Source organism: Suncus etruscus, chromosome 9 (genome assembly GCF_024139225.1).
Source record: "Suncus etruscus isolate mSunEtr1 chromosome 9, mSunEtr1.pri.cur, whole genome shotgun sequence".
Classification (NCBI taxonomy): domain Eukaryota; kingdom Metazoa; phylum Chordata; class Mammalia; order Eulipotyphla; family Soricidae; genus Suncus; species Suncus etruscus.
In genome coordinates, this window is record NC_064856.1 from 10,171,713 (window position 1) to 10,188,385 (window position 16,673).

Genomic DNA, 16,673 nt, shown 5'->3' on the forward strand with positions numbered 1-16,673 from the left:
TACTCTTGGCTCTGCACTCAGAAATCCCTCCTGGCAGGCTTGGGGGACCATATGGAACGCCAGGATTCGAACTATTGTCTCCTGTACCAGCTGCGTGCAAGGCAAATGCTCTACTGCTGTGCTATCTCTCCTGCCCTAAGGAAAAACTTTGAAGACAAGATTTTGCCTCACTTGTTGATAGAGGCCTTTGGATTGGTCCTTATACTGCCTTCTATTTCTTTTTTTCTGGCTTTTGGGCCACACCCGTTTGATGCTCAGGCGTTACTCCTGGCTAAGTGCTCAGAAATCGCCTCTGGCTTGGAGGAGACCATATGGGACGCTGGGGGATCGAACCATGGTCCTTCCTTGGCTAGCGCTTGCAAGGCAGACACCTTTACCTCTAGCGCCACCTCGCCGGCCCCATTAACTGTCTTCTAATTAGATGTCTCTAGATTGGTTCCTTTGGTGTTTACATGTTAAAAAGCTGTTTCCCGGGCCCGGAGAGATAGCACAGCGGTGTTTGCCTTGCAAGCAGCCGATCCAGGACCAAAGGTGATTGGTTTGAATCCCGGTGTCCCATATTTCCCCCCCCCCTCCCCCCCCCCCCGTGCCTGCCAGGAGCTATTTCTGAGCAGACAGCCAGGAGTAACACCTGAGCACCTCCGGGTGTGGCCCAAAAACCAAAAAAAAAGCTGTTTCCCCTCAAAGTGGTGGCACAGCAGTAAGGCATCTACCTGCCTTGCGCACGTTAGCCTAGGATGGGCTGCGGTTTGATCCCCCGATATCCCATAGGGTCCCCCAAGCCAGGAACGATTTCTGATCTCATAGCCAGGAGTAACCCCTGAGCATCACCAGATGTGGCCAAAAAAACAAAACAAAACAAAAACAAAACAAAAAAGCTGTTTCCTCATGCCTCCTCATCTGGCTTTTTCCCCCCTCCCCTTGGGGGTGGACTTTGCTTTTCCCAATAAAGGCTGTTTTGGAGGTTTAGAGGGGAGCCTGCTATCTTGGCTCGTTGTTCCATATAATGGAGCAACTGGCTTGTGGGAGGAGCTTGTGGTGTGAGTTTCTGGCCTGCTATTTCGTCCCAACCATATGTAGATTATTTCCTGCGTTGGAATTGCTGCTGGACCTGCATCTGTTGTCCTACCTCGATTGGGGGCACAGGGATCCCTCTCCCTCTCTGGGTATTGTGCAATGCACAACCCACCATTTCACAATTTGTAGGACAACAAAAACAGTGGCTCAATAAAGAGGTATGAAGGCAAATACCCTTTTACCAGTTTGATAAAGTAGAAGGATGTTGTTTTAAAAAAAAAAAAGTTTTAGGGGCCAGAGAGGTAAGGCACTTGCCTAGCATAGGGCTAATGTGGGTTGCTTCCCCGCTCTTAATACGTTCCCACAAACCTACCAGGAATGAACCCTAAACAAACAGCCCTTTCCAGCCTTCAAGATGTCAAAGTAGGACCTCCAGTGTGAAGATTTCCTTGGGTCTACCTGTAGAAGCCATGATCAACTGTGCAGATAACACAGGAGTCAAAAATCTGTATATCATCTCTGTGAAGGGGATCAAAGGACGACTGAATAGACTCCTGCAGCTGCTGTGGGTGACATGGTAATAGGCAGTGTTAAGAAAGCCAAACCTTGGGGCCGGGCGGTGGCGCTAAAGGTAAGGTGCCTGCCTTGCCTGCGCTAGCCTTGGATGGACCGTGGTTCGATCCCCCGGTGTCCCATATGGTCCCCCAAGCCAGGAGCAACTTCTGAGCGCATAGCCAGGAGTAACCCCTGAGCGTTACCGGGTGTGGCCCAAAAACCAAAAAAAAAAAAAAAAAAAAGAAAGGCAAACCTGAGCTCAGGAAGAAGTACCTCTGGCAGTGGTAATTTGACAACAAAAGTCATACTGGCATAAAGTCATACATGTTTATTTTAAAGATAATGCAGGGGTCATAGTAAACAATAAAGGCAAAATGAAAGGTTCTGCTATCACCGGATCAATTGCAAAGGAAAGTGTGGACTTATAGCTCAGGATTGTTTACAATGCAGGCAGTATTGCTTGATTCTTTGGTGATTGTGTTTGTTAAAAAGAACCCATTAGAAGTACTTACTTCCAGGGCAGGGTGAGAGTATTTGGCTTAATAAATTCATTCTGTTATTAAAAGGGGGGGCAGAGAGATAGCATGGAGGTAGGGTGCTTGCCTTGCATACAGAAGGATGTGGTTAGAATCCCGGCATCCCATATGGTCCCCCGAGCCTACCAGGAGCGATTTCTATGTCCTGCTGGATGTGACCCAAAATCCAAAAAACAAACAAACAAAAACACTCTGATAGGCTTGGGAGACCACATGGAGTGGTGGGGACAGAACCTTCCTTGGCTGTGTGCAAGGGAAGCACCCTACCTAACTGCCGTACTATCATTCCAGCCCTTAACATTGTTGTCTTTGATAATATGCTTACATCTATCCTTGAATTTAGGTCAAAATATTTAAGTGGGGCCAGCAGTTATTAAGATACAGTGGATAGGGCATTGCAAACGGCTGACCCAGATTCAATTATCAATTCCTATGGCCCCCCAAGCCTGTCGTCAGGAGTTAAGTCCTGAGCTCCACCAGATATGCCCCCGCCAAAAAATATTTAATGATCTTCCCATTAGAACTATCAATGAAAAAAATAGTTTGCGGGCCTGGAGAGATAGCACAGCGGCGTTTGCCTTGCAAGCAGCCGATCCAGGACCTAAGGTGGTTGGTTCGAATCCCGGTGTCCCATATGGTCCCCCGTGCCTGCCAGGAGCTATTTCTGAGCAGACAGTCAGGAATAACCCCTGAGCAACGCTGGGTGTGGCCCAAAAAACAAAACAAAACAAAACAAAAAAAATAGTTGCAGGTTTGTAGTGTCAGATGAACAATACTATCTTGATTTTGCAACACACTGCATTAACCGGACCTATCTTTATACAATGAAACAATAGCCATTCCACTCCTAACAGAAAATCACAGAAATTTTGTCTTTCATATGTGAGATGCTAAACTACCAACAACTTTGAGAAAAACTGGTTGAAAATCAGTCTGAAAACAGATTCATCAAATTATCATCAGTCACAAGAAAGAAATTTCAACAGAATTTAAGTCATGACCCCTAAATTATTAGGGGCCTCACAGACAGTATAGAAGGTGCTTAACTTGTAAACAGCTGACCAGGGCTTAATCCTAGACACTGTATACAGTCCTCCAAGATGTCAGGAATGATCCCTGAGCACAGCCAGGTATGGCCCCAAAACAATAACAAACCAAAAAAATCTTGTTCTAAGCTCTGCTAATCTACAGTGAGGATCTAGGAAAGCATGCGGGGCTTCTAAAATAGTGGTTCTTTTCATCCATCAGCTTATTTTGATCCCAGCAAAAACCTAGTGAGGGAGGTGCTTCAGCAAACCTCATCATCCAAGAGATTAGCTCAGAAGTGACAAAGGGGGAGAGCTCAAAGGGCTGAGTGCAAGCTTTAGCTGCCAGGTCAATCTCCAACTACCAACTGAGTGCAACTATCAAGCATACAGGGGAGAAGTCCCTAAAGCACTACCTAGAACAGGGGTGGCGAACACGCGGCTCAGCCGCATGCGGCTCCCGGACAAAATTAATGTGGCTCTTTGCCTCTTATCATTATTTTGTATCCTGTGGCTCTTTGCCAAGTTTGGATTTTGTTCTGCTGCTTCTGAGGAGGGACCTTTGAGGAGAGATCTCTGAGTGCGCAGTCCTGCAGCCGCCAGGTTGCGTCATCCCATCTCCCATCCCTTGGAAAGAACTGCACGGGCCAGCGACGGGGGGGAGGACCCGTGTCACATGTTGGGTCACATCTTGCCATTAGTTCTTAGTGTGGAGGACGCAGCACGTAGCACATCCTCACCATCACTGCAGGATTTTGACCCTTACTCAAAATGGCAAAATGCAATGTGTGTTTAATAGATTGTTAAAATGAGATGCTTTTGTGTGTTTGTCTGTTTTGGCAGGTCACTACGTGGTGTGGCTCTCTGACTCTCACAGTTTAAAATTTTGGATCTTTGTGTTGAACTTGTTTGCCACTCCTGGCCACAATGACCACCACCCCCACCCCAAAAAATAGAGAAACCTGCAAGGATTCAAATATGATGTTCCCTTGCCAGAATTATGAAGTTACAGACACTGGTATCGTCAATTGAGGGACTTTTTTTTGTTTGTTTTTTGGGTCATACCCAGCAGCGCTCGGGGGTTTCTCCTGGTTCTACGCTCAGAAATCACTCCTCACAGGCTCAAGTTGGGGGACCATGTGGGATACCGGGATTTGAACCACCATCCTTCTGCATGCAAGGCAAACATCCTGCCTCCATGCTCTCTCCCCAGCTCCAGTTAAGGGACATTTTAAAACAAGTCAATCTCCTGACTCAAATGAAGGACTTTAAAAATGAAATCTCAAACAAGTCCCTCGGTGATTCTGAACCGTCCCTATGAGGATCTCAAATTTATCCTAAATCTAAAACTAATCAGAAAACCCAGCTTTGGGGCTGGAGCGATGGTTCAGCAGTAGGGCGTTTGCCTTGCACTTGGCTGACCCAGGATGGACTGCAATTCAATCTCCTGTGTCCAGTATGTTCCCCCCAAGCCAGGAGCAATTTCTGACCCTATAGCCAGAGTAATCCCTGAGTGTCAACTGGGTGTGGCATGTGCCCACCCCACCCCCCCACCCGCAGGAAAAAAAAAAAAGGAAACCCAGCTTTTTTTTGGGGGGGGGAGGGGTTGGGTTTTTGGGCCACACCCAGCAGTGCTCAAGGGTTACTCCTGGCTCTCCACTCAGAAATCGCTCCTGGCAGGCACAGGGGACCATATGGGATGCCAGGATTCGAACCAACCACCTTAGGTCCTGGGTCGGCTGCTTGCAAGGCAAACGCCGCTGTGCTATCTCTCCGGCCCCAAACCCAGCTTTCTTATCCTTCACACAGAGCTGCCCAATTAAACCAGGAAGCGTGTTCAAGTTTATGGCCAGTGATCTAACATGAATTAGTCATCCCCAAAAGACTTTATGTACCTCAATCCAAAGAGCCATGACAATGGATTCACAATGTCCAACTGCATCATCAACTCTGTGGCACTTCTGAAAAGTACCAACAGATAAGGACTTTGAATTCCTTCTGATAGTGCTTAGCTATCAACTTATACAAAACATAAATTTCCTAGAGCTGGAGTGTTAGAAAGTGGGTAGGGCATTTGCCTTGCATGCAGCCAACTCAGGTCCAACCTGTGTTCCTCCACCGACATCCTATATGGCCCCCCGAGGCTACCAGAAGCAATTTCTGAGCAAAGAGCCAGGAGTAAACCTTGAGCGTAACCAGGTGTGGCCCAAACACCAAAAATATTTAAAAGAAAAATAAATTTCCAGAAGCAATGAAGGTGTAAAAATCAAGTATTGCAGTTGGTACTTGAAAAGTCATACAGTGACCCAGGTCCGATTCCCAGCATCCCATATGGTTCCCCAAGCCTGCCAGGAGTGATTTCTCAGAATAGCCCCAGGTGTAACCCAAGTACTACCAGGGGTGGCCCCAAACCAAAAATAGACAAAATACAACTTTAAAAAAGGGAAAAATTGGGGCTGAAAAGATAACACAGCAGTAGGGCATATGCCTTGCACATGACTGAACCATAACAGACTTGGTTTCGATCGATCGCTGGTGTCCCATATGGTCCCCCAAGTCCGGAGCGATTTCTGAGAGCATGGCATTAAGCCCTGAGTGTCAGTGGGTGTGGCCAAAAAACAAATAAAGGGGAGGGGAGATTGGTGACAGCTTTCTTTTACAGGTTGCTTTTACTACCTCCAAAAAAACCATTCCATGGGGCCAGAGAAATAGCATGGAGGTAAGGCATTTGCCTTTCATGCAGAAGGTCATTGGTTCAAATCCCAGCATCCCATATGGTCCCCCGAGCCTGCCAGGAGCGATTTCTGAGCATGAAGCCAGAGTAACCCCTGAGCGCTGCTGGATGTGACCCAAAAACCAAAAAAAAAGAAAGAAAAAATTCCATGTGAAGAAAGGGCCTGAGGAGGCTTCACTGTAGTTCTGCCATGCTTAGGACCTCTGAGAGGAAAGATTTCTCATAGTAACTAAAATGCAACGCAGTGGGAGGCTAAGAAACGTGAGAATCAGAGGGGAAATGGAAAGTGTCAGTATAAGCACACCTGTAAAACCTGACCCATGACCTGTGATTGTTTCTTTACCTATCATTTAAACCTAAAACTACATGTCCAGGGCAAGACAAATTTCAGAAGACACGACACTCTTGAAATACAGAATTTTATTTAGAAACTGTTTAAAGTAGAAAAAAACCCTGTCAAGAAAGACCAGGTGGAAAATGAGTTCCCAATAAAATGGAATTTTAGGGCAACAAAAGTCTAAAAGGCCACAAAAGAGAAATAGCACCACTGTTATTTGAACAATGGCTAGTTACTTGCATTTTTTTTTTTTTTTGGCATTGTAAATCACTGAATCTGGGTTTTCCTCTGAATTCCACACAGCATGCACTACACGATTTTATCATAAAATATCTGCTTTCTACACACATTTTAGGACAAGCTACCACCAGAAACAAATCAATGCAAATACATCAGGGGTTGAACAATCTCAGTAGTGGGTGACACACGCTTTGCAGAATTCTGCTAACCAAAGAAACTGTAATAGGCTGTGGGCAAAGCAAATGAGGGCGAGTTAAGGGATGAGATATTTTAAATATTAATAATAAATTCAGACATGGTACTGAAGTTTCTGCAAAAGAAAATTAACATTTAGTAACACGCTAACACATTTTATCTCCAAAGAGATTAGTGCACTGGCAAAGGCTTCCGAGAACAGTGGGGGGCTGTGGGCAGCAGGTGTTGAAATTCACGGCCTGGCAGCGCCCAAGGGAGTGCGAGCCTACACAGACCCCTCCCCTGGCTGCAGGTCCACAAAGTACTTGCAGCCTGGTCACCGACCAGCTGAAATTCCACTCTAAGCAGCAAATGTGAAGGAGCCAAAGAGGAGACCCCAGTGGGCAGGGAGGACAGAGAAGAAAAGCATGTTAAATGTAAACTTAAAGGGCATAAAATGGAACACAATCCCAGAAATGTGGGCAAATTCCTGAAAAGTAATGCTAAGATTTAAAACTGGATAATCTCAACTCTTTAAAAAAAAAATGTAAGAATGCAAAAGAAACTTCAGGGGTCACTGAAGAAAGATCACCAGGAAAATGCTTGATGAAAATCAAGTTCTTCACCTCAAAGGTCTCTGGGCTGAATTGCGCGCCCTCTACTCATCCAGGCAACAATGCCTCTCGCTTGTCAGCAGGATGCAATTGGTCAAAGATTCCCAAAGGCATTCCAGAGCAACTTTGACTCTCCACTGGAGCCCTGTGGAGGCCTGTGAAGTTTCAAGCAGCTCATGAGGCCTATGCACAGCAGCTTCAAGATGTCCAAGTCGGCCCTTCCTTCCCCAGACACAATGGCAAACACACAGCATTTCCTATCACATTCCTTTTTATATTTTGAAATATGGAAGCATCTTTTAAATACTCTTAAGGCATTTATTTATTAAAATTTTTCTGCCAAAATTTCACATTAGTCTTTACATTTTCTCTCCCGAGGTCACCACCTCAGCATATTTATTACACAGAAACGCCTCCTCCAGCACTCAGTGTTAACCAGCGTCCACACGGTGAGCCCATGGCCAGCCTCTGTTCCCTGGGTGAACCAACTAGATGTTAATACTGCTCTGCTACAAGGTAAAAGCTCCTAACTCAAACTTATTGGAAAAGGAGTGAAACTTCTGCAAAGTGCACTTTAAGAAGAGGTACGTTTTGCTTATGGAAAGAAACCAGTGAGTCCTCTAAGAATAAAAGGGAGTATTTTACAGTTAAGCACATGATTTGGAGTGAAAAATCCCGATGCTGCTCTGCTGGTCCACGCTCTTAATACTCTTCTTGATCCTCTTGGGGGCCTCCTTCATCAGGGATCACAAAGCCTTCCTAAAATGGGAAAAGAGCAGATACCTGTCACTCAAAAGAAAAGTAGCAGCTTTGTATGTGGGTTCATTTCCCTATAATTAAAGCCTCTCAAAGTCAACAGCTCTTCCAGTCTCTACTGCACACTTGGCACTTAATGACTCAGGCCAATGACCACTTGGTTCATGAAATCACTTCACAAGGGACAAAGCCTGAAGATCAAATTCATCATCACACTTTTGGTGGTGATGCTTATGTCCAGTGTCTTGCTAGGATAGAGATTTCATATGCTACTAAGCTAACCAATTTTTTTGTGTTTTTTGGTTTTTGGGTCACATCTGGCAGCACTCAAGGGGCCACTCCTGTCTCTACAGTCAGAAATCGTTCCTGGCAGGCTCGGGGAACCATATGAGATGCTGGGATCAGAACCACCATCCTTCTGCATGCAAGGCAAACGCCCTACCTCTGTGCTATCTCTCCTGCCCAAGCTAACCACTTTAAATATGTGTAACTTATGTTTGTACTACCTAGCTCATTGAAGCAGGGCTAGAGAGACAGTATAGAGGTTAAGGCACATGTCTTACGTGAGGCCAACCCTGGTTTGATTCCTGTACTAGATGGTCCCTAAGCACCAATGAGGTGTCTCAGCTAATCCTCAGCATGGTAGAGTCTAAAAGCACTACATCCTTGGGCCCATAACCAACCAGCCTTTTTGGCCAAGAATTTTCAATGAGACACCCCCCGGACTTCCTCCCAATAAAAGAACCCCATTAAGTCCCTCTTCATAATGGCAGAAATGCTCCTACTTTTATGATTTGGAAAAACTACAGCATCCTAGCTTCTACCTCCCTTTCATTCCGTAACACATTCTGACATGAATCCACTACAGAGAACTCCCTGCCAGTAAGAAGCAGGGTGCCCCTTCACCTATCCCACCTTTTGTAAACTAAATCTCTATGGCTGAATTTATGGTAGATGGAATTTGATCCAAGTAATGCTCATGGGCCAGAGAGAAAGTACAGTAGCTAAGGTACTTGCCTTATACATGGCCAACCCAGGTTCAATCCCCTGCACATGAATACTTTTGATCCATTAGCACAAAGTCAGAAGCAAGTCCTGAGCACCACCAGGTGTGCCCCCCCAAAAAAAAAAAGAGGAAACAAAAGCATACTTACCCTAGAGCAAGAACCCTAATGCTTTAGCATCTTTATTTTCATTATGTGGCACAGAGCAAAATCAACTAAGATCTTTTAGATCAACTTTTCAATCATCTGCCTAGTTCCTCCCAAACTCACAGTGAAAATGGTCCCAAAAGAGGCTTCTCTTTGTAGTGTCCTACACATACAAGCTAACACTATGACAAAACTGGAAACTGTCTGGACATGCTGGGGGCCCTGAGGAAGGCAAAAAGCTCAGACCCATGGATCCAGGTAGTAGCATGGGGAGGCGAGCAGATTGTCCAGGGCAAGAGTAGCACTTTGTGGCCTGCCTCACCTACAACTGTGGTTCTATTTCTGTGGACACAGAAATGGGCCAGTGGCACAGCCCTCCAGGCAGAGGCAAAAGTGCCTCAGTGCACTCTGAGAAGGCTGAGCTGCACAGGACAGACATCAGCAGTTAAGTGTGCCAAAACCAATCAGACAAAATACATTTTCTTAGCACATGTTGCCCTAGGTACATGGTGCCCAATCTTAATATGTGTATTTTCAGGGGCCTGAGAGATAGCACGGAGGTAGAAAGTTTGTCTTGCATGCAGAAGGACAGTGGTTCGAATCCTGGCATCCAATATGGTCCCCCAAGCCTGTCAGGAGCGATTTCTCAGCGAAGAGCCAGGAGTAACCTGAGCACTGCTGGGAATGACCCAAAAACCAAAAAAAAAAAAAAAAAGTGTATTTTCATACTTTTATGCTGGGTTGTGCACTGGGGCTCCCTATGCCTTTAGAGAAGCCTGCATTCTCTTTTGAACGCATTACTCTTTCCTATCCTCTCCCTCAGAATTTCTAAATAAAGCCCGTTTTTACTTTTAAAAAAAAAGTGTTTTCTGGGGCCGGAGAGATAGCATGGAGGTAAGGCATTTGCCTTTCATGCAGAAGGTCATTGGTTCGAATCCCGGCGTCCCATATGGTCCCCTGAGCATGCCAGGAGCGATTTCTGAGCATGGAGCCAGGAGTAACCCCTGAGCGATGCCAGGTGTGACCCAAAAACCAAAAAAAAAAAAAAATAAAAAATTTTGTTTTCTTAGGACCAGAGATGATCTGGGGGTTAACACTTGCCTTATATCACACCCAATTCAGTATAATACCGAGTATTACATAAGGTCTCCTAAACACTGCCAGGGTTCAATCCTGAGCACCTTAAGGTAGGCCCCAAAGTAAACATGGGCCAGAGAGATAGCACAGTTGGTAAGGGCTTGTGCATGACCCACCAAGGTACAATCATCCACACCACATATGGTCCCCTAAATCCTGCCAGGAATGATCCAGAGCCCTAAGCCACACTGGGTGTGTTCCCCCAGCCCCTCTCAAAAAAAAAAAAAAAAGCGACCATTTTTCTGGCAAAATGCAATGAAATCCCCTCTTGAATACATACATCCGTGGCATACAGAATATCCACAATCCTCTGTAGTACTGGATTGTTCTCCCCCTCGTTCTCCTGGCAAATTAGCTCAATGTTCCTGAGCTTCCCGAAGTAGAAATCTCTCTCTTTCTCCAAATCTTCAACAGTGAGTTTCAATACGTTGACCTGTACAAGATATGACAGAAAGTGAAAACAGTAGCATCCATGTGCCAGACACAGCACACTAACTTCTACCAGCAGAGGCGCTCTTTCACCAACTCTCTACCAGGGACACGAACCTATTGAAATTTAAAGTAGATTTTTTTTCAGCCCCAGAGGTTCATTTGTGGTTTTAACCTTAACTCTCTAACTCAGGGGTCCTCAAACTTTTTAAACAGGGGGCCAATTCACTGTCCTTCAAACTGTTGAAGGAGAGCCAGATTATAGTAAAAACAAAAATTATGAACAAATTTCTATGTGGCCCGCGGGGCGTAGTTTGAAGACCCCTGCTCTAACTTCTAGAAAAGGAAGTGAACATGCAAGAACTGGTTGGGAAGTGAAAAGATAATCTGGGAATAAGAAATGTGCCTTGCAAGCACTCAAACCCAGTTTGGTCCCTATAACCATATAAGATCCCTTGGGCATCACCAGCACATGTGCAGGTATGTTCCAAACCTCCAGTCTCATTCCCCAGCCCCGAAGAGACAATGCACAATCCAGCCCAGCAATGTTGCTGACAATCATACCCAGAGGCCTTACCAGGGCATGGGCCCATCGAGTCCAGGTCTTCCTAGTGTGAAAGTCAATAGAAAAAAGAGTCTAATGTGGGAAAGCAATGTCAAATGGGGGACAGACAGACTGCCTCAAGACAATCTCCTAAAACAGCTTAAGACCTGGTACACAAAACCTCTCCCCAAATGGATGTATGTGTGTCTGTGTGAGAAAGAGATTCATGCCTCCACAGAGAAACAACTCTTTCCCAGATCTCTCTCAAAAGGGAGGAGAGACAGCCAAGGCAGGTAGGGAATGGACCCCACCACATTCTACCACAGGCTCCACAGAGTGGCATGCCTGCTCACACACATGCTGTAATCTAGCAGATACAGCCACTTGGCCAAGAGGCTCTCACTTCAGCAGGGCTGAGTCAACACCCCCATGGTCTGGGGGGAAGAGAGGCACATACATCTTCATTCCAGTGGCTTCAAACCTACCACAGATAAATTCACCTTTGTGCTCACTGAATGCAGATGCCTTGGCACATGAGATCACAGACCAGGGCCACCAGGCAAGACAGAAAACAAAGGGACTGCCTACTGAGAGCCAATGAGTGACAGGGGCTCTGGGAACCAGAAGGTGCCACAGAAATCTCATCTCAGTCCCAGAGAGAAAGAGTAAAGGGATTAAGGTACCTGCCTTGCATGCAGTTCACCCCAATCTGATCCCCAAAACTAGAAGGTCCCCCCAAATAGCCAAGAGCAAGCCCAGAACCAAGCCAAGAGTAGCCCCAAGCAACCACCAAATATGACTAAACTACTCCCCCACCCCCCAGAAAATGATGAACCTTGAAACTCACAGCTGCAAAAAACAAAAATGAAGCAAAAAGTCCCACCAACTCCCCGCACGAAGAAGCCAAACACAGTGAAGCCATCGAACACCAGCCAAAGGGGAAAGAGAGTTCCATTTCCCTAACCTGACCTGCAGTCGGAAGCATCCAGAGGCCAGGGAAAGGTGACCAGGCCACCAGGATGCGCTCATCAGACTTACCTTCGACGGGTATCACCAAAGTCCTGAACAAACAAAATCAGAGTCAAGGTTCTAGGCAGCCTTTCTCTGGCCCTTTGTCAATCACAGAAAGGGCTTTTGAGATGTTCTGAATTTTCCATCAAGTACTGCTGTTGTCTAGTAGCCAACCAGCTAAATCATTCATTGCCACACACATTCACCCCTACTCTTACTGCTCCTCATTGTCTTTCCTTAAAGTACCAATCAAGGAGCAAGAAGGGTGTTTGCCTTGCACACAGCCAACTGAGTTCAATTCCCAGCATCCCATATGGTCCCCAAGTCTGCTAGGAGTGATCCCTGAGTATAGAACCTGGCTGGATTAAGCCCTGAGCATTGCTGAATGTTACACCCCACTCAGGAAGGGCACACATATCAGAAGTGTTGCACTCCTGAAAAAGAATTATTTGCCAAAAAGGTCCGCTTAGAGCAGTCAAATCAGTTGACCCTTTGCGTGGATTGTTTGGCCATAATTCTAAAGTGGCTGTAACTATCTCTCTCTTTATTTTTCTGACCATTATTAGAAATCAGGCCTCTATATTTCATTCTAACAAAGAAGCACAGTACAAAGCCCGCCAAAAGTATCCTGCTGAGCTCCCTTTGTGATCTCTCTCTCCCCTCATTTTCTTAAAGGTATCTATCTGGTTTCTCCTTACCTGTCTCTTCACATGCTAATTCTAGCTCTGATCTCACTGGTTTATCCCCTTTTCGTTTCTCCCTGGCTACGCCCCAAATATCTATTTAAGGCCCAATAATGCTCTGGCCTCTCTCTCTGGCCTCACCTCTTGTTTTCACCATGTAATTCTGTGTGGTCTCATTTATTTCATATTTCATAAATTCATATTTCATATTCACCTCTTCATGCTCCCGCTTAACTCTCAGTGGGAAAATGAACTCACTAAGGTTGTGCTTAGGGACTTTTTATCTCATTAGGATAAAGGTCCGCAGCACCTGAATATTGTCCAAACTCAAAAAAAAGGAACTACCAGTTAATCCCAAAGTACAGTGAGTCCAAGGTGGTGAAGAGAAGGGCCAGAGAGAGTACACTGGGCAAAGCACTTGCCTGTATCCAAAGTCAACCAGGTTCAATCCCTCAACATTCCATAGGGTCTGTCAAGCACCACCAGGAGTGATCCTTGGGTGCAGAACCAGGAGTGACTCTTTTGTGGTGGTGGTGGTGGTGGAGGGTTCTTTGGCCACACCCAGTGATGCTCAGGAGTCACTTCCTGGCTCTGCACTCAGAAATAGGTCCTGGCTTGGGGTACCATATGGGACGCCAAGAGATGGAACCACAGTCCGTCCTAGGCTAGTGCGGGCAACGCAGATGCCTTACTGCTTGTGTCACCACTCTGGCCCCATCAGGAGTGACTCTTGGTATCACCAGATGTGATTAAAAAAAAAAAGTGAGGGCCGGAGAGATAGCATGGAGATAAGACGTTTGCCTTTCATGCAGAAGGTCATCAGTTTGAATCCCGGTGTCCCATATGGTTCCCCGTGCCTGCCAGGAGCAATTTCTGAGCATGAAACCAGTAGTAACCCCTGAGCACTGCTGGGTGTGACCCAAAAACCACAAAAAAAAAAAAAAAGTGAGAAGAGCAAGAGTTGACCAGAAGCTGAATAGAATCTTCAGTTCAAAGACTAACGCACCAGGGAGGAGACCATCTTATTGCATGCCTGGTGGCCTGAGTGCGTGAGGAAGAAAGGGAGCCAGGACAGTTTAAAAGGTGGCATCATAGATAAGGTGCTAAGCCTTGCCAGTGGCAGACCCAGGTTTGATTCCCAGTAGCCAATAAGGTCCCCCCCAGCACACTGAGGAGTAAACCTTGAGTACATAGAACCAGAAGTAAGCTCTTATTACTGACTAGTGTGACCCCCCCCCCAAAAAAAAAAAAAAACACAAACTAGAACAACCCCATAGATCTAGACCACAAAGTCAGTCCTGCATCATAAGCCACACAGAGAGGTAAAAAGCTAAAACGCAGCAGTCACTGCATCTTCTCACAATTATCTACAACAGACATTCTCAGAGCCTCCCTCCCAAGAGCATCCCATCTGCAACCCCAGGTAGTCTGATGCACTCTCCAGTGACCAAGCCCGGAGGGTATTCAGGATGTCCACACTAATGGGGATAGTCACACTGAAACCATGGCCCCCCACATACAAACATCAGCAGATGCTACTTGAGGCCACCTCTAAGTCCCTACTACAGGAGTAGGGAGGAGTGAGTAGAGGACCTAAACATTTCCAAATGAAAGTACAGCTGTTCTTCCATTTGGCTTTTAGGGAGGGAGGGAGGGAGGGAGGGAGGGAGGGAGGGAGGGAGGGAGGGAGGGAGGGAGGGAGGGAAGGAAAGAGAGGGAAGGAGGGAGGGAGGGAGGGAGTGTGTGTGTGTGTGTGTGTGAGAGAGAGAGAGAGAGAGAGAGAGAGTGTGTGTGTGTGTGTGTGTGTGTGTGTGTGTGTGTGTGTGTGTGTGTGAAGGGAGCATGGAGTGTGTGTGTTCAATCCAAAAGAGGAGGTAAGGCGTTTGCCTTTCATGCAGAAGGACAGTGGTTCGAATCCCGGCATCCCATATGATCCCCAGTGCCTGCCAGGGGTAATTTCTGAGCATAGAGCCAGGAGTAATCCCTGTGCGCTGAGGGTGTGATCCAAAAACAAAAAAAATAATAAAATAAAATAAAATAAAAAATGTATTTAATCCTGAAAATACTTCAAGTCACTAACCTAGTGCCAGGATGAAGCTCAGTAGAACATGCCTGGCATGACTGAGGCCCTGGGTTTTAATCCAGGCACCACTACCCCCAAAATGACTAACTGAAACAGAAAAGGAAGGGCTAGAGCAATGCTATAGTAGATCAAGTGTTTGCCTTGCACAAAGACAACTTGGGTTTGGTTCCTAGCACCCCACAATGTCCTCTGAAGTCCTGATAGAGGTCATCCACGAAGGCAGCACCAGGAGTAAGCTCCGAGAAAAGTGTAGTCCAAAAACAACAAAATAAACCCAAGAGGCTGCTACTGGCTTTTTTTTTTCTTGGGGAGTGCGGGGGGAGGAGGAGGCGGTGGTGGCAGCTGGAGGGGGGTGGAAGCGGCCGCTACTGGCTTTTTTTCAATGATGCTCAGAACTCCCCACAAAACAAATAAATGCCCTACAAGGAGCCAGGTGTCCGGCCTGAACCTACTGGCTTTCGTACTAGTTCCACTTTCTTCCTCTTTTTCTGGGGGTGGTGGTGGAGGAAGTCACACCCAGTAATGGTCAGAAGTTCCTTCAAGCTTTGTATGCAGGATCACTCCAGCAGTACTCAGGGGCCCATATAAGATGCCTGGAATTGAACTCACACTGGTCACATGCAAGGCAAGCACCTTACCCACTGTACTATCTTTCCAGCCTACTAGTTCCACTTTCAACCTGAATTCTAAATGACTGCTATTTGAGTGCAGGCTGTAAAACCTTTTAAACTATGACACACAATGGAATTGTCCTATTGTCAAAGCCAAAATGTAAGATACTCTAGATCTCAGAGCCAAAGGGGAGTCTGAAAACATAAGCATAACAGTGATCACACACATGCTGCTACAAGTTTGTGCTCTCCAACCAGCACCCAGATGTCCCCACCAGCCCCAAAGGACTAAAGCAAGCAGACAAGTCAGCTCTCCCTCCAAGCACTCACCCCAGCTCTCCTGTTCAGCACAAAGAGTGTTCTCTCTGCCCCAACCCAATCTGCACCTACCTGCTGCATTAATTCGGCTGCTTCATCATCCCCATTGCCCACACCAGGGTTCTTCCGCACCACTCCTGGTCCAGCCTTAGGCGTTGCAGTAGTTCTGTGTGTTGCAATGGGCCTCTGCGGGGCTGATAAAGAAATAGAGGTTTTCTAAAAGACTTTTCAAGAGAAAATCCACCAAGGCCAGAGCTAACGCACAGTGGCAGGGCATTTGCCTTGCATGCAACCAACCCCATATGGACCCTGGTTCAATTCCCGGCATCCCACATGGTCCCCTGAGCACAGAGCCAGGAGGAACCCCTGAGCACTGCCGGGTGTAACCGCCCCCCACCCCACCCCACCCCCCTGTGGCCAATCCTGGGTTCACCCCGGCACCAGGTGCTCCCTGTGTATCACCAGGCGAACTGATGGTCTGGTTGGCCAAGATCACCAGGAGGGGGATCGGAGAGATAGTATGGAGGTAGAGCGTTTGCCTTGCATGCAGAAGGATGGTGGTTTGAATCCCAGCATCCCATATGGCCCCCTGAGCCTGCCAGGAGCCGTTTCTGAGCGTAGAGCCAGGAGGAATCCCTGAGCGCTGCCAGGTGTGACCCAAAAACAAAACAAAACAAACAAAAACAAATCACCAGGAGGGGTCCCCAGGTCTCCTCTT

The 16,673-nt window shown here is 46.6% G+C and overlaps 1 protein-coding gene across 2 annotated transcripts in view; it reads right to left on the reverse strand.

The window, feature by feature from the left end:
• Positions 1 to 7,529: 7,529 nt before the first annotated feature.
• Positions 7,530 to 16,673, reverse strand: part of MAPRE1 (microtubule associated protein RP/EB family member 1) — a 33,464-nt gene continuing 24,320 nt past the window's right edge. For both annotated transcript variants that reach the window (XM_049779343.1, XM_049779344.1), the window contains exons 5-7: positions 16,028 to 16,149; positions 10,557 to 10,709; positions 7,530 to 7,991 (exon numbers count right to left, since the gene is read on the reverse strand). In XM_049779343.1, coding sequence (XP_049635300.1) covers positions 7,935 to 7,991; positions 10,557 to 10,709; positions 16,028 to 16,149 — 332 coding nt within the window. In that variant the 3' untranslated portion in view covers positions 7,530 to 7,934. The remainder of the gene's footprint in view (positions 7,992 to 10,556; positions 10,710 to 16,027; positions 16,150 to 16,673) is intronic.